The sequence below is a fragment of the Bemisia tabaci genome, chromosome 1, assembly GCF_918797505.1.
Source record: "Bemisia tabaci chromosome 1, PGI_BMITA_v3".
NCBI lineage: Eukaryota > Metazoa > Arthropoda > Insecta > Hemiptera > Aleyrodidae > Bemisia > Bemisia tabaci.
The window spans coordinates 30,524,147-30,541,857 of record NC_092793.1 but is presented as its reverse complement, the minus strand read 5'-3'; the positions used below and the strand labels follow the sequence as shown (position 1 = coordinate 30,541,857).

The 17,711-nt window shown below is 40.1% G+C and overlaps 1 protein-coding gene across 2 annotated transcripts in view; it reads right to left on the bottom strand.

Moving 5' to 3' along the window:
• Positions 1–17,711, bottom strand: part of Pde9 (phosphodiesterase 9) — a 238,454-nt gene that overhangs the window by 22,988 nt on the left and 197,755 nt on the right. For both annotated transcript variants that reach the window (XM_072299564.1, XM_019057583.2), the window contains 2 exons: positions 5,701–5,825; positions 2,360–2,459 (listed from right to left, as the gene is read on the bottom strand). In XM_072299564.1, coding sequence (XP_072155665.1) covers positions 2,360–2,459; positions 5,701–5,825 — 225 coding nt within the window. The remainder of the gene's footprint in view (positions 1–2,359; positions 2,460–5,700; positions 5,826–17,711) is intronic.

Sequence of the window (17,711 nt, the reverse complement as noted above, 5' to 3'; positions counted from 1 at the left end):
TAAAGCGCGATGTAAAAGCAGATGCAGCGGACAGATCATCCGGAGAGCCAAAAGTTCGGCTAGAACAGAATTTAGAAACAGCGGGAAGGCGCGCAGTAGTAGGCGGAGAGTGGCGGAAATTAGTCCGCTTAGTGGAGGATTTTGACGAAGGGACACCGGTTTAAGAGGCCCTGGAGAAAATGGAAGGGGTTACGATGTTAGGCTCGGGCTCATTAAAATCTTCTGATTTGACAGAAGACTTCGGCGGCAGACTATCAATCAGAGCCAGGGATTGGTCCCAAAGACCCCCCTCCACCTCGGGAACACTTGGACAGCGGTTTAACGATAGGCCGGTTACCGCGTTGTCGTCAGGTGCAGGACTGAAGCCCGAAGAATATCATATAAAATTCAATCGTTGAATGTAAAAAAAGGTCCCTTGGTGGCACAGAACAAAAGAAGTAATTTACGTAAGGGGAGAAAAACTAAGAGAAAAAAGTTCATTTTCGAGAGGTGAATTTTTCAAACTGTTAAACTATGCACATTAGAGAACTTCTCTCATTCGCTTTTTACGTAAACACGGCGCCTCGCAATTTTACAGGTTGTAATTCGTCTAAGAACTATGGGAGATGTTAGCAAGAACCTTGCATAAAAACCAACGACTTCATGGCCGAGACGATCTCTTTCAGTTTCTTGTCCGAATACTCAAGGCAACACGGTAAAGTGACAGATGGGTCATCCTGATCCCAAATCCTGTGAGCGATGGTCAAGATTGAGCTTGAATGTTCGATTAGCGATTCAGGGATTTCAGGGATGAACTCCGTCTCTGCCTGGAGTAATGCGAATGTTTCCAACGCCGACCCGATTTCGACGTCAAGGCGTGCTTCAAGTCTCGTTCACATTGTTTCCATCGGAACCCAAAGGACTCGATTTCTCTACCCTTCACTTTTTCAGGTTTTGTCTCTGCCAACTTTTAGCGGTCGGCAGATAACTTTGCATGGGTGGTATAGACTATACCCCTCATCGTCAAGACTATGACCCCTTCTTCTAGAGTGCGAGTACGTTTCTATGTTTTACGACTCGTAAGACATAGAAAATAAAAATTTTAAATTTTACGTCTCGTTGTCTCGTAAATTACGAGATGATTCATTTTTGTCCCTTTTTTTTCTATTCAAGTTTATTTTCATAACGCGATCCACCCGGGAAATTCCGTAAACATGGTGGTCGTAGCAAGATAAGCGAACAGGATTTAATCACATCGCGATCTACTCAGGCAAATTCTGGAGTCTACCGTTATTCCGGGATCGGTCCAAAAATTCGGGGACACTTCGCGATCTACCCAGGCAGATTGCCCGATGATGAGCCCAAGTTTCGGCATTTTCCCGTATCATATATAAGTATGGATCGCGTTGAACAGAGAGGTACCAAGCCACGTCAGATATTGCCAAATTCAATTGGGCAATTCCATTTTTTACATGAAATCGGTTGTGCGAATTTTTGTGGAAATTTCAGTGAATTTTCTGCGCAGTAAAGAGCAATTTCTTTTTTTTAGCTTTTCAAAGGAATTTGCACAAACATTTGCTCGTAAAATCTTAAATTGCTCAATTAAATTTGGCAATAGCTGATGTGCCTTGGTTCATGCGATCCATACATACGACGTGACTGTGCCGTTGTAATGGTATTTTCCCCCACAAAGTTAGGATTTCAACTTCTTATTCCTTCAGTAGATGTTAATTTTCCCTATAACACAAGCGCTTTTTGCTGAAATGGCGCAAAAAGTTCCAAGCGTCTAGGCGCCTCCATAATTAAGCAACTTAATGAAGGTAAATAAAAATGCACGATCAGAGAGCTCCTCTGAAATTCCTTTTCTAAGAACTCATGGTATTTTCACTTTGTTTTCTTTCCGCAGGGCCACAACCTCAGCAGAATTTCCGGAAAAACTCTCACGGATAATGCTTTTATTTCTTTCCTTCCTAGCTTAACTCTTACTAACTTTTAATTCTAAATCCTTCCATGGTAAAATCCTGAACACGAGGTGTTGCTTTTTGGCAAAACAAGTTGAAGAGGTGACTCCTTCTGCCCAAATATGTCACTGTTCTTCCCCCGTATGATGCGGGTTTGAAATGTTTGACATTGAGGGAGAATATTGCCTGGAAAATAATGTCAATGATTTTATAATATTCCGCTGGACAATCATTCATTTCTCTAAAAACGCACGAAAGAAATTATGTATCTGCATTTTAAAAATTAGAAACATGACTCGGAGGTTCCAAATAAAATGAAAGCAATTAATAATTTAAATAAATACAGATAGATTAAAAAACGTATAATGATTCTAGAAATAGACGGAGCGGACTAAATAGACGAAGGCAAGACTACTTACCAAATTTCGTAAAATTCCTTCCTGACTTTGCTTTGTTTCCCGTCACTCAGCCTTCGATACTGTAATTTCATGATTGAGGGTGGTATCTCTTTGTAAAAATCTGTTTGAGCCAAACATAATACAATCAAAATAATTAAAGTGAATCGGTTCTTAAAATACTATTCTCCATCTTAGACAAACACTCCGTAATAAGGTCATTTAAAATACACATGCGAATAATGATTTACCAGATAATAAAAAAGAGGTTTTTTTTAATTAAAAAAATTATCTCTAATAAAATAAATTATTTCAATTCGTTTAGGGGTTTGGTACACGAACTTTATGCCCACTTTTTTTACGTCCACAGACTTTTCGTCCACAATTTTTACGTCCACAGTTCTAAAGCCCACACTATTGTTAAGACCATTACTTAAACGTCCACTAAGTTAAGTCCACAAAGTCCACTAAAATCAAATTCAAGCGTCATATTGTAGTCCGTCTGTAAAATTATATTGACAATATCGAAATGAGAAAATTAAGAGAGAATAAGGTGTTGTTATCGTAACTCATATTTTAAATGAAATGTTAATTTCTTCTTTTGATTCATCTTTTCAAATTGTCTTTGGTAAATATTTGGTTTCATTTCTATAAAATATGCCTTAAATGTAAATTCTTCTTTTTAATGAAATTGATTACTTCATTTTAAAAACATTTACATTTTTAAAACGTGGTAAATACTTGTAAAACCTTTTCCAAGCAATGGCATCGATATGAATCTCAATGAGCCGTAGTTGTGATGAAAGAAACTATAAAAAAATTAATAAAAGAGGAAAAAAACTAAGAAGCACGCAATTTTTTGTTTTTAACTTATTTGAACATCGTCCTCCTTGAGTCAAATACGTCCAATTTTGAGCGTTTGGTTGCGCTTACACCACGCTGCAGCACAGTAAAAGCCCAAAACATAAAAGAATAAAATTGAATGCTTTGGAAATCATTAAATTTGACACGGAGCCACCATTATATTTACAAAAAACACATTATATTTTCCAGTAGTACATATTTCTTTTTCATCAGTTTAAAAGGGAATAATCAATGCGGAGAGTGCAAAAATGTCAAAATCATGAGTTGAAAAACGCTGACTCCGCGAGTTTAAATATTAGAGCCTAACACAGAGCGGAGCGACGTGTTAGCAGCGCAGAACGCGCACTGGCCGGCGCCTACAAACCTAACGGGATACTTCACGCATTGCGCAACGCGTGAAGTATCCCGTTAGGTTTGTAGGCGCCTATGCGCGTGTCACGCTGGTTGCCTGCCGCGCCGCAACGCTTTAAGCAACTATTTCGCGTTAGAGGCGTTGCACAGTATCCTACAAGATTGAATGCGCACAAAATAACTAGTTAAAGAGGACTTTCAATTTTGACTGCATCTGTTACTTAAAAATGTTTAATTTGGCGTTGGAGCGTTTCCTAGGCTCCCGCTTTGGTTTTTGTCTTATTATATCCGTACAGTGTACACATGAACATATGTTTTTATCTGCTCTTAGAGTCTGTTCTCTTTCATGACTTGAATCATGAATGAAATGTTTTTAAGATTGAAGGTAGCAGTAGTATGCATTTATTTTTGAGGTGGTTCCTGTCATTTAAATGAGAAGAAAAAAATGTGGACATAACATGTCCACAATTTGGAAATTTTGGACATATTCATAGTTGGACATTAAATCATGTGGACTTAATAAAGACTGGACTTAACGCTTAGTGGACATAAATAGCGGTGGACATTTATTTAATGGACGAAAAGTAGGTGGACATAAAGTCCTGGAAGTTATTCCTCTGATATTCAAAGAAAATAAATAAAACTGTCATCGATGACAAGGTTTGACTGAAAAAATAATTAAATACAATTTAAATATTAGAACTTGGATTGGAAAAAAAGTTGACTTAAAGGAAAACAATTAAAATCACTAAGAGAATTATAATAGGAAACAATTCATTTTGTCTTTTATAATAAGGGAAAAATTGATACGAAAAAGTTTTCTTTTATCGCATTTACTTTCCTCTTTTTCTTTAAATTGGAAAATTTACTTATAAAATTAAAAAAACGAAAAATGGTGAAATACATTATTTGACCTTCATTTCAATGGGAAAAATTGTTTTATCATTTGATTAAAGGGTTATTATTGACTTATATTTGATCAAAGGTACGTAAACCATCAAAACGTAGTTTTCGGATTTACTTTCCTCTTTTTCTTTAAATTAGAAATTACCAATAAAATTTAAGGGAAAAAAAGAACGAAAAAACGCTAAAATACATTAATTGACCTTTATGCCAATGGGCAAAATTTGTTTTTCACTTGATAAAGGGTTCTTATTGACTTAAGAGTCGATCAAAACATTGAACGTAAACCATCAAATCGTAGCTGTCCGTTTCAATGCCTTACTGCTACTGACGTATGAAATTACGCACACGGACTCGATATAATAACCTGGCGGATTTTCCGAGTGGGTAAGAGCGAGAGAGGGGGTGGGGGAGGGAAGGTGCGCAGAGGCAAAAAAAGGGATGTTATTCCTACATCTCTGCTCGGCTGATAATTTTCTGTCCTTAACAAGTTTCTGACAAACGAGGGATTAAGGGCTCGGGGGGAGCGCATCTATCGAGATCGGGGCGAAGCCGATGGAAATTCATAGGCAACTAATCTGACTGGCTTAGTTGTGAGAGCGAGTCCGCCAAACTGTGATGAGGAAATCATTGAACTGTTCAACGTTTACCGCGAGCGGTGGCGTGGCGTGCTTTGCGATATACAGGGTGATCCGGGGTTTAACGGCCAGACTGCAGGAGTCGAAACACCCCCAAACCCCCTCTTCAAATTGAGATTTCGAATTTTTTTAGATCATTTGAGAGGCTCGGAGGACAGGGCGCATAAGTGCAGTTTTTGCTATCTCGAGAAATGCGTATTGAAAGTTTCAAAATTACAAGGAGCCTTATGGAGGAAAGAAAGTTCAAAGAGACTTTTTGATGCTTAAAAATTTAACTCTGGATCACCCAGCATTGACTGATCTACCATTTAAATATAAGGAAAAGGATCGATAAATAGGGTGTTTGTGGCAAATACTTTAACAATCGATTCTCTACCATAGCTTCAATTGGGGAGATATCGATGATCGATCATTCACGTTCAAAGTTTATTGAGTTTATAATTTAATGAATTCCATATTTTTAAACATTCATTTCTGTGTTCTGAGTCATGGCACTGCATTGATTCTTAGTTTTTCATAACTGCATTTATATTCTTCATCTTCTTTGGGCTGTCTAGCCAATTTGTTTAACACACGATTTAATGAATAAAATAAAATAAAAGAACTTACTAATCCAAGTATTGTGCTTTGAAGTTTCTAACTTATTTTTGATCTTATGTAGTTTGTCTTCAATCATTTTGACTTTTGAGCAAATTTCCGTTGAGTTGTCTGCTTGTTCTTCTAATTCCTTCAAACTGTAACAAACAAAATGACAGGGTTAGATTTATTTATCAATCCATTATTTAGAAATATCTGGTCAACAAACAGAATAACTTATGAAATAAAAATATAGAAAGAAGGGAAGGAAAAATTTAAAAAAATTGGCGGGAGAAAAGAAAATCATCATAGCTTACTTCGAGTCATCCTGCGTTAAAAAAAAAGTTCGTCAGTAAACATTGATTATAGTAACGACGTCATCAAAGAAGGGCAAGAGGAAAGGACGAATTTTGGTTGATAATCTTGGTGGAGTATTTTGTGACGCGAGAATAATTTTTTTGGAAAAATTATTGAACTTGGAGTTTTTTTTATATTTTTTCTTTTTTGTGTAAACTGTGCAAGGACATTTGGCAATATTAAGAAAAAGCTATTTTTAAGGCATTTTGAAAAACAATGATGGAAAATTTTGAAATTTACATTCAACATGGGGTAAGTCAGTTCGATGTCAATCTAATAGGAAAAATGCAACGGAGTGAACTTCATAGACATTCGGTTTTTTGAAAACCCCTCCATGTCCTGCGTCCCCACTCGAGGTCCCCTGATGCAGAGGGTTGCGTGTTACGTTTAACCTGACGTAAGGCTAAAAACGCACAAAATAATCAGGAGAATACCTATGTAAATTTGAGGGGTGAAAAAGAGGAAAAGAAGGACGAAACCACAAAAACTTTTCCTATATTTCTCTCCTTTTGCCCCTCCCTCACCCCCAAAAAATAAATTATCCCAAGAGGATGAGCAAGTAAGTAGATGAATGAAAAGAAAAATAATGAAAAATAAACTGGGAAAAGTGAACGCTCACATTGAGAAAAATTGGGTTCATTATGACAAAAAAAAAAAAAAAAAAAAAAACTTTTGTTGCAGAAACTTGGTTGCCCCGAGGAAAATATATCATGTGTCTAAAAAGTGATTCATTACGCCACGTAAAATGTTAGCTGCGCTTGTGACGACATGAGTTGCCTCGTCGCGATGAAATTAGTTCAACTTTCAAGATCAGAAAAATTCACCGCAGAGACAGGGATATTTTTTCTGTCATACCTTAAATTGCACATAGAGTAGAATGATTTACATTCCTCGCCGCAAACAGGAAATGAAAAAGGAAATCTGTATTCTTGTGCTACGGGACCCTATTTGGTTGCATGTTTAAACCTAGAGGATGTAACTCCATTTTGACATGGGCTCTATCGTGCATGTATTCTGATGCGTAATCGGGCCCATGCCTCACTATATAGGTCCTCTTGAGTTGAGTACGTCCATTTTTCTCGGTGCAGCTCTATGTAATTACTACTGTTCAAAATTATGCGCTGGAGGGAGAGAGTGTCATAAAGAAGCCTATCAAGGACGGAGAGGGAGGAATAAAAATACTGGGGAAAACTTGACATAATATATGGACAGCCTCCACGAGCCATCCTTGAGCTGTGGGAGGTTGAAGGGACTATTAAAGCTGGTACGAACGCCTCGAGCTGAGGACCTTGTAAGACCTCCATCACGCATTGACTCGCACAAACCCCCAGCCCCTACCCTCCCTCTTGGTCAGAGGTGCCAAAAAAGTGCCAAAACCAGACGCAATAACCGTCGGGCCAGCGTTTTGCGAAAACGGCACCTTTTCGAAAGGCCATATAGTGGATTAAATCGGAAAGCGCAGAGAGTGAGAGAATGGTATATTCAGCGTGATATTCAAAAGCGAATTATGTTCAGTAACTGTTCAGAGAGCTTCAAACCTCGAGAGGCTATCGTTGGACAGATAACCCTTATTTTCTACACTGAGAAAAAAAAATTGGTTTAAATTACCACATTAATGGTGATCTGTAGAAACGTCTCTTTCATAACATTCGTGATCAATAATTGTGATACTTTTACCATTTACCATTAAATGCTGACTTTACCCTTTACCCTGGTTATTTTACTGATGGTTTAGTGAGATTTATATCCTGCTGTGAAGGTAAATAGTGATAATACCACTAGTAGGTATTGGCTATGAATATTAAATGATAATCAAATATATATTGAATTGTAATTTTTTACCTGTTATACCCTCGTTATTTTACCGATAGGTTGAAAAAATTATCCCATGATTGTAAATGGTGAATAAAAACACCACCTTTCGTTGGTTATTAATATGGTTAATGAAGGGTTGACGAGGGAAATCACTAATATGGTTATTTTAACCGTAGCTTTGGTTTAGTGTATGAGCTAGAGCTGAAGAAAAATGACGTGCGGGCCGCAGTCATTACGCGATTTCTTTTGATTAGATACGAATTTCCTAGATTTTGGGTTTCTTTTTTGTAGAATTTTTCACAGTAGTCCATCCGCAAATCATTCGTGTGTACCTACTTGAGATTTTCAAGAAAAAATATGTAAACTTGTTTTAAGATTAAATATTATAAGAGAAAAGATCACCTACTTATACGGCGATTTCCCTTAGGATGGTGGGATTTGAGGAGAAATTGGACGTATTTCAATCTAAGGGAACTACTTCGACCAAGACAAGACATGGTCCCTGAAACCATTAATAATCCATGTATAACAGGGACCCTGTCACAATAAAGATACTTCCTTTTGATTTAAATACCTCCAATTACAGGCATTGCGCGAGTTTTTTTTACCGACGTAGCGAGGGGACTGGGGCAGCGTGCTAACTTTGACTTTGTTGCCAAATTACGAGTAAAAAATGTGATTTTCTCCGGTTTTGGTGGGTTGGCGAGTTTGTCCTATCGGAAACAGGCAACTAAGCTGTTGGAGAGCGCTAACTAAAAGTCATGTAACGGCGATTGTTACGCTGAAAATGCGGCACTGGATAGAACCGTATGGAGAGAAGTCTCCGAGATGAGGATGACCCTACCACACAATTTAGCAAAGACCCCTCTCAAAGTACAAAAAAAGGAAGGGAAAGGTCCAAACGGCACACAGTGGAACGAGTCTTTGGAAGAAGTTGGACACGAAATTTGTGTCAAAAACTGTAAAATTTTACGTTTATCTCGTCTCAATTTCAATTCTAAGGGGTGCTGTCTGTAGGAAATTCTACGAGAAAACCAATGAAACTACTTTCAAAACATAAAAATTTTTTATTGTTGAAGATTTACGCTTTTAACGTTTTTAAACTATGTCCGACCTCTCCTATTTACTCGATCCACTGTGCGACAAAGAAAAGCCGGCGTGGTAGCGAAAAGCTAAAAAAATTGATGTACGACTACGAAATTGGCTCCTGATACGAATTATTAACACAGAGGATGAATTTAATGGTTTCGAAAAAGCGCACAACCTAAGTCACTTAAGGCCTTAATGATTGAAATGTCTTAAAATTTAAAAAAATTATCAAAACGATGCGATCTACTCATCGAATAATTTTTGGAGGGGCTGAAAAATCAACCTTAATGAGCCGAAAAAATGAAAAATTTCAGAAAAACCACGCAGGACACCGACTTGAGGTTGCAAGGGGATCTAGAGACCTTGGGATTTTGGCAATGGAACGAGTTTTCATTTTTTTTCCTTCTTGCTGAATAAGCAAAATAGGAGGGCGAGGTGATTAAGATCCCGTTTGAGGATGCGGCCACTCCGGGAAGTCGAGTGACGCTCGGGCGAATTTAAGTGGTCTTTACCCTGAATTTTCCCTATTTCAGGGGATGGTGGGTGTGGGCGCTGGCGGTCAAGTTACAAGTGGGCCAAGCCTTTTTGAGTGGCCTAATCGACGACGCATCGTTGCTAAGTTTCGCCCGACCAATTCAGCGGAGAGGGACCAGCACACTGTGAGAAAAACTTCGGTTCATATTAACACCAAAAGTGACTACTACCATTTTTCAAAATTAACTTATAAGTAAGGAAGGAACATTCTCAGTTTACATACGTAAACGTAGATTCAAACTTCCCGCTCGCGAAATACCAGAGTCAAAATATTCCAAAATAGACATTGAAATTAATCTTTACATAACACAAATAACAGAACCTTCGTTCGACATCGAACCGTAGCGTGCACTTTCAGCGTCTGGGACAAGGCTGCTGTTGGCGCTCATATGAGGGGTGGTTTGGTATAGGGATTTCCAAAAAAAGGGGTCTGAACGGTTACCCCTCCGCCTTCATTCATAGAATTATCAAAAACACGATGAGAAAGGCCTTGTAAAATTTGAGAGCTTAAATTAATCTCAATAATTTCTTTTTTACAGTGAGCTTCATGCATCGGTGAGAGACAGACGAGCTTCTATCGTTTACTTTTCTCGGTCCATAACATTATGCACTGGATACTTGACAATTCGGAGATTAGGTAAGGGCCTGTCCATTAATTACGTGACGTGCTAATTTTTCTGGTTATAATTGACACGCATATAAATTGTGATCCAGTATGCGCTTACTGTTACGTAACGCTGATCGTGACCCCCTCCTACTCCTTCGCACGCTCAGTCAAAAAATTATACGAGGACCCACCCACCCCCTGGATCGTTACGTAATTTATGGACAGCCTCTGAGCTATTTGTAGCTTTAAGATTCTATGTCCTCTCGGTCAATTTAACCTGCTGCCCTGTTTACGTGATATTGCTCATTCCCACCGGCCAATGGTCATTCAATCACCATATCCATCACCTGGTCATTTCCCATAACGACCAATTGTCGGCCCATTCCGCAGAATTGTTAAAAACTGTACATTCTACGGGGTAGCCACTTACGGAAATGGCACGTAACATATACTTACATTACATTTTCGTGACGCAATACACAGCGTAATTGTATCAACTTTTTATTATACATGACTATAACTCTTCGGTTTTACAGGTACATATTCGCTGCTGACTGTGCTAGTGACTTTTACGTGCAGAAAAACCCCAAGATAAAGTGGCAAAGCTGAAATTCTTCGTTTCATCTTTTCATCGGGCAGTTCATACGTCGGTGAGCGTATGAAATTGTTTGCGTTTCGCGACGAACTTAAACGGTGTAGCGTCCCCAGGATCTGTTTATTTTCTTTTCGTTTTTGTTTTTTCGAAGCACCGCAATGGTCGTTGCGACGGCGGCAAACGTTGGAGCGAATGAAGAATTGGCACGGCGAGTTTGAAGCGCAGCTCGAAGAGTTTTCACCCTGAAGAGGCAGCGACGCGACTAAATTAAGGAGTGCGAATTCAGCGGTCCGGTTCTGGACCCTGTGATCAGCTTGAGTAAACATCGTTTGATTCCCGCCCCGGAACGGACGGGAAAAAACCGGCTTGAAAAAATATTTGGCCGTCATGGAAAATTGGCGGAAACCTACACGAAGTGCTTAACGAAATGACGGTAAATTCACCCATATTCCGTCCGCTGAGCTCGTGGATCATTCGCGCGGGAAGTAATAAAGGTCAGGCATGATTTTCACACGGGGTCTCCCCTGGTATTTTTTTCCAACTTCAAAGACTAGTAAATCCCTGATAGATTTTATCTTTTCACCGAAAGAGAGGCTGCGAGGTTGTAGACACTCAAACACACAACGTTTTGAGATCTATGCCTGTTTACGTAGATACTTATATTTGACGTGCTTTCGTACAAGGGGGAGAGAAAATGAAGGACCACTTGAAAGGTGTTACCGGGGTCAGACTCACCATATGGGCACACTAGGCACGTGCCACACAGAGGATCGAGTCAATGGGAGGGGTCGGACAAAATTTGGAAACTTTCAAGGCTTATAACTCCGTTTAAACAAAACTTTGAGATTTTAAAGGTGGTACCATTGGTTCCCTCGTGAAATTCTCTTCTAGAAGCACCCATTAAAATTTAAAATATGACGAGTCAAAAATCAAAATTTGCAGTTTTAGTAAACAATTTCATGTCCGACCTCTCTGATTGACTCGCTCCACTATGCGACAGGGGGCTCGTGCATATGTGAGGGAACTGGGATTTAGGTACTTAATCCTATATACGTAAACTTTCGCAAGAAACACGATGGTGCCACTGATTTTCTGTGAAACATTCCGAAGATAAAAAGTCTGCAATAGTGTCAACCCTGATACATGGAAAGTTTGCCTGAATATAGAGGTAGACCCTCACTATTGAGTAGGCGATTCCCTCCATTACGGCCTCAATTTTGACAGATTTTTTTTCGAGCTTAGGGGTTTGTTTCAGAGTGGTACCATCTTGTTTCCCACAATATTTTACACGAGAAATGGAACCTAACTCGCAATTGGACCAGAAGCTACGAGTATTACGGAGATAAGGTACGAAACAAAACATTCTGAAACAAGTCTCTTAATCAGAATTTCACGTAAACACGATTCTCGCATCGAAAATTACTGAAATAACTCCAACTAAAATGTTAACGTGTTTATTTTACATTGGGCACGGAAACTTTAAATTGCCCGCTACCGAGAAACGAAATACTCTACGTAAGTTCAACCGCGCACTACATCGGCTTTGGCAGGCTTCTTAATCGAGCAGTGTTCTTTCCCTACCCTCTGTTGTTTGAAGTGTAAACAAAGTGCAACAACTGAGTCAAATCGCCATGATTGAGGTTGTCATGTTGTCTTACGGCGGAGACTTTTACGACAACGTTTATAGTGCGCGATTTAATTCTCGTAGACTATTGTGTTTTCATGAGAAGGAGGTGTGATTTCACGCGTCAGAAACATTAAATATCTTGATTAAGAATTATAAATTCAGTAATTTTCATTACGCGAGTCGTATTTTACATGAAATTTTAGCGCAGAGTCATGTATCAGAATGACTAACTTTGTACCTCGTTTAGTGGTTCATTCTAGTGAAATGCAGAGACATCATTGCGGAGAGAATAGAGCACCTGTATAAGGAAGAGTATTGCTATCTCAATCCTTTCACTGCAGAAAAAGTGTGCCGCTTTCTGATCGGTCGGTTATCATGGAGCCCCAAAGTTGGACCAATTGAAACAACCCTTCCGCTCCTAGTTTGGCCCAATGTAAACGAACAAGATGGCGACAAAGTTCTACAAAGTTCTAGACGTGATTTTGGATGTTATAGAAATTTTTTATACCCAACTTCTGAATTGAGCTCGGATCGAACTTTGATGAATATTTTTGCCGAGAATTAACCTTTAAGTGTGATTATCATTTATTTCACAGCCGATAGTAGGTGTTCCTCTATGTCGGGTTTGTTTACATTGAGCCAATTTTGGAGCTCCACAATAGCCTAAAACTGATGAACCAATGAGAAAGCGGCACAGTGATTTTTATTTTTTATTTTTTTTTTTTTTACTATTCAAATAGCCCTCAAGGACTAATCCCACGCTTCAAGTCCCATCCCCCATCCGTCCCTACTGAACCAGTCCCAGACAACCATTGTTTGAGACCATCAAACTCGGGTCGCCTGGCCGGGAATCGAACCCGGGACCTCCCGATCATAGAGCAAGCGCTACAACCACTACACCATAGGAGACCGAGTGATGGCATTACTCTTCCGTATACATGTACTCGTACTCTATTCCATTCTGGTGAAATGCAGAGGCACTATTGCGGAGAGAAATCGCCGGCAAATTCGCAGAAGATATTCGCAAGTTTTCCAGAAAATTCGTATTAAATCGTAGGAAAGTTGGCAAAGTTCGAAGCTCATACGGCGTATTCCCTTATTTAGCAGATCAAAGTTGCGCCTCGTTCCGCGACGGGTTTCACACCGCACCGGCGCGGCAGCTGCTTGGGAACCACCTCGACGAATCACTTAATCCGAAACTAGGAAACCGCAAAGTGCGGGGGCCACGGGTCCGGGCCCGGGGGAGGGGGGGGGGCGAGAAAAGCGAGCGGGAGTAAAATAAAACCTAAGAGGTTCGGAGTTGGCTACAATAAAAGGTCGCAAAGTACCAAAGTACGTTGACAGTATAACTAATGAATCGGCGCGGCGCTCCGTGGCCACGACTCGCTGACTAACAACCCCCTCACGAGTGAGTGCCTCGCCGCCGCTCCCCTGAGCGAAGAAAAGCGCCTTCTAAACAGTTAAGTACCCCCCCCCCCCCGCCCCAGGGCCTCGCTCGGCCCTTCCTTCCCCCGACTTCCTTTTTCGCGACCTGATTCATAATTCAATTTTCGCACTCGCGATGCTGAGTCGCTCACATGGAAAATCGAAGGCCGAGTGCATCCAGAAGGTTTTTTTTTTTAATAAACGAAAATTGGAGGTGTTGGGGGGGGGGGGGGGGAGAGAAATCAACGATATGGGTTCGCAGATACCTGTCTCGGTGGTTGAACGTCGAGCTGGGAGTGGAGGGGACACCGCAGAACCAGTGCTCCCATTTCCCGGAACTTGTTCCGAAATCCGGAACTTTTGAGATTTTCTAAAATTTTTCCAGGAACTTTTGAAATTCCCGGAAGTTTTGAGATTTTCCTGAATTTTTCCAGGAACTTTTGAAATTCCCGGAACTTTTGAGATTTTCCCGAATTTCTCCAGGAACTTTTGAAATTCCAGGAACTTTTGAGATTTTCCTGAATTTTTCCAGGAACTTTTGAAATTCCCGAAATGTGCCGAATCTTTTGTATTCTTTCTTGGAATTTTTGAAAACATCTACAATGAATCCCGAAACTTTTGACGGCCGTGGAGTGAGAGAAATTGGAAGAAAAAAGTTCCGAATCTCAGAACTTTTGACGGACATGGAATGGGAGCACTGCCGCGGCCCATCAGACACGAACTCGAGAGAAGATAAGCTCAATCGGGGTTGTTCCTCAATTTTTGATTAATTGACAGGATATCAAAAGCGTCAATTTTGATTTAGCGTTTCATATTTGTGATCGTCCACATCGATACTGCGCATTTTGAGAATCGGCCGACTTTGCTAGAATTCAATGTGAAACCAGTCTAAGTAGTTGTCTGACAACCATAAGAATTTCAGCTCAAAATCTATATATTTAATATCCTAAGGCTTTTTTTGGCCTCATACAGTTTGTGCTAATTCGATCTCGGAAACTACTGGACCGATTTTGCTCGGATTTGTTTTAAATGAAAGTTTTTAGGCTGTAGACGTGCCAGCATTCCTTAGTTTTTCGATTTGCACGACCGACGTTGCAAAATTTACCTTGATTTGATAACGACGTGCTTGCGTTTTTGACGTTGGACAGTTTGTGCTAATTCGATCTCGGAAACTACGGGACCGATTTTGCTCGGATTTGTTTTAAATGAAAGTTCTTAGGCTGTAGACGTGCCAACATTCCTTAGTTTTTCAATTTGCGCGACCGACGTTGCAAAATTTACCTCGATTTGATAACGAAATATTTTCGTCTTCGCCGCTGGACGAGTCATATGGTTGGGGGACCTCCCACCCTCTAATTTTCCGTTTCTCTCTCTACGTAAACCCATCCCTACCTGCTGTTGGTAGGTGTCACCCTTCTGCTCTAACACGGGTCCTTTGTCAGTATCACTCCCTTTCTTATGCCGTCTGACTCGGAACACCTACTACGCATTTCCTCCGTCGCATTGCTCATAATCAGTTCTCGGTTTGTCCAGGTTTCTCAGTAGTGCGTCTAGAGTTTTGCTTTCTTGATTTTATCATTATAGTTTTTTTTACATGAAAATTACTTAATTTTGATGTGTATTTTTCAGAAGATAATTTTCCTTTTTACGGCAGCACAGGTTTTATTAATAATTAACTTTTTTACAGCAGCTCATGTGTTCTTCCAAGAGAATCGGTAATTAATGTTCACCCTTTCGCACCGTTAAATTTTCGCAAAGTGTTTTGATTTTCTTTTCAAGGAGTGTTTTTTATTTTTCAAGGATGTTTCTTTTTCTAGAAGTAGGTGGTTATCATTATCAGTTTATTATTCTTTGTTTTTGAATTTCTCATTTTTCCTCCAGGAAGTCCTCTAATTACTCGTAGTAGCAAAATTTGGCTCGCTTCGCGAGCCAACATTCACTCGCGGAGCGAGTGACTGGGGGTCCAGGAGGCGAAGCCACCGGCTAGCGGCACAAGCGAGCGTAGCGAGCTGAAGCAGCTAGTATTCATTAATATACACTAGTTATAGCCAGGGTGGCATGAAACGTAGGAGAGGGATGAAAGCTTGGAAATTTCAGTGAAATATTTCATATTTTTCAGAGGCTAGAGTTTGCAACCTGCACTGAAACACACAAATATAGAAGAAAGTCACCATTTTTACAATTGCTAAACATGAAAAGTGACCGGTATTTTTCAATATCTTTCAAAAAATTTTGAAATTTCATGAAATATTTCACGTGAAATTACAAGATTTTAATTTTCATGAAATTTTTTCACCCTGGTCCCAGTGCGGACAAAATTTAACCTCTCCCACTTTGGTTATCTTCCAAGCACGAAAACTACGCTTCGAGATCGGTACTATTTACATGGCCCTCAGTCCAGGTTTCACTATGAAGGAGAACGCAATGCTGTACTTCTTACGGAATATACATCACGAACACGGCTTTAGTTTATGAACGGTACGATTAACTGAAATACTGGAGTTTTTTGGGGCGCGAGCGTGAGCGAACAAGGGAGACAGCAGATAGGAAAAACGGGACAGCGGAAGGGAACAAGGGCACGGGCGCAGCGCAACACAGCAGAGAAAGAATCGAGAACCTTTAATCATCGGGAACACCGGTAAAAAGTGATGGTGTTTCAGGATTGCCAAAATTTGCATGATTAATATTGAGTTTTGTGGGGAAAATATCCGAATTTTCAGCACCACGTGGCAGCCTCGAGGGAGTCTTTTTTGAGGGCCCAGTCCGAGCCGGACCCCGCGCGAGCAAGAAGAGACGAGGGCAGGCCGCCGCGGACAAATTAGCTAATTTATCTTAATCATCGCCGCTGTAAAAGAGTATAAAAACTGATGGAATAGATGCTGTTTGTTTTAAATGTTACAAAAACAGGTCGGAGCTGTTCGCTTTGGGCTCGTTACATTTGATCAATCATTGGCCGCCGACGAGCAGGGATGAAAAGGGATGGCGCACCCCCCCCCCCCCCCCGCATGTATCGCGTCCCGGCGCACACTGGTGTGAGCTACTAGAAGAGGACAACCAACAAATTTTTGGCTAAAATTTCGAATTTCGATTTTTATTTCTTCATAAATTCAATTTCAAAGGATGTTCCTGAAAGAAATTTCAGGTGAAAACAATTGGCACCTCTCTTAAACTGTTTTGTTTTATATTTTCGAAAATATAAGCTTTCAAAGTTTTTGTCCAACTTCTCCCGTTGATTCGGTCCAGCGTGCGACGTGGCGCGGCGCGGCGCGGCGAGGAGACGCAATCCCTGTGTTCTCTGCAAATGCCAAATTGCACATGGAGAGCAAAGGCTCATAAAAGGTGCTCCACTAATAATGACTTTCCTGAAGGGTAAACATTTCATCGGAGGAAATACGGCAACACATGCCCACATGTTGTGGTTCCTGAAGCCGGCTTCCTGATTAATTATTTCGACAAACTTTCCGTGGGAAATCCATGGAACGTTGGGGGTACGATTTTTTGGTTATTAAATTTGGATGTCTGACGAGGGTTCCTGAAAATGTTTGTAAAACACGGCGATCACCAGAAATTCTGCTGAGAAAAATGTCTTTTAATGGAGAACATGCACGCAAATGTTTAATCCCTTCATCTGTGATTGCTCAAAGAGCTGTATTCGCAGAATTTTCTATAATTTTTCTCTGATAGGGGGACATAATTTAAATATATTTTTAAAAGTGAGAAAATTCACTGCCTATGAACGTCGTTTGGTGGCATTTCCTATTTAAAAACGTGTATTTGGGAAGATTAGATCATTTTTTCATATCTCCTTTAATAAATGTTCCATTTAGAAACCAAGAGTATTCTCGTGTTTAAGTTACTCAGTAGTTTCAACTTAAATACGAAATTCATCAAATTTCAGACACATATACAAATCCCCCATTGTCGAGTTTGATCAGCGCGAGCGTTACGCGAGTGAACAAGATTGCCCAGTCTGCGGATTGGGAGATATTTTTGCC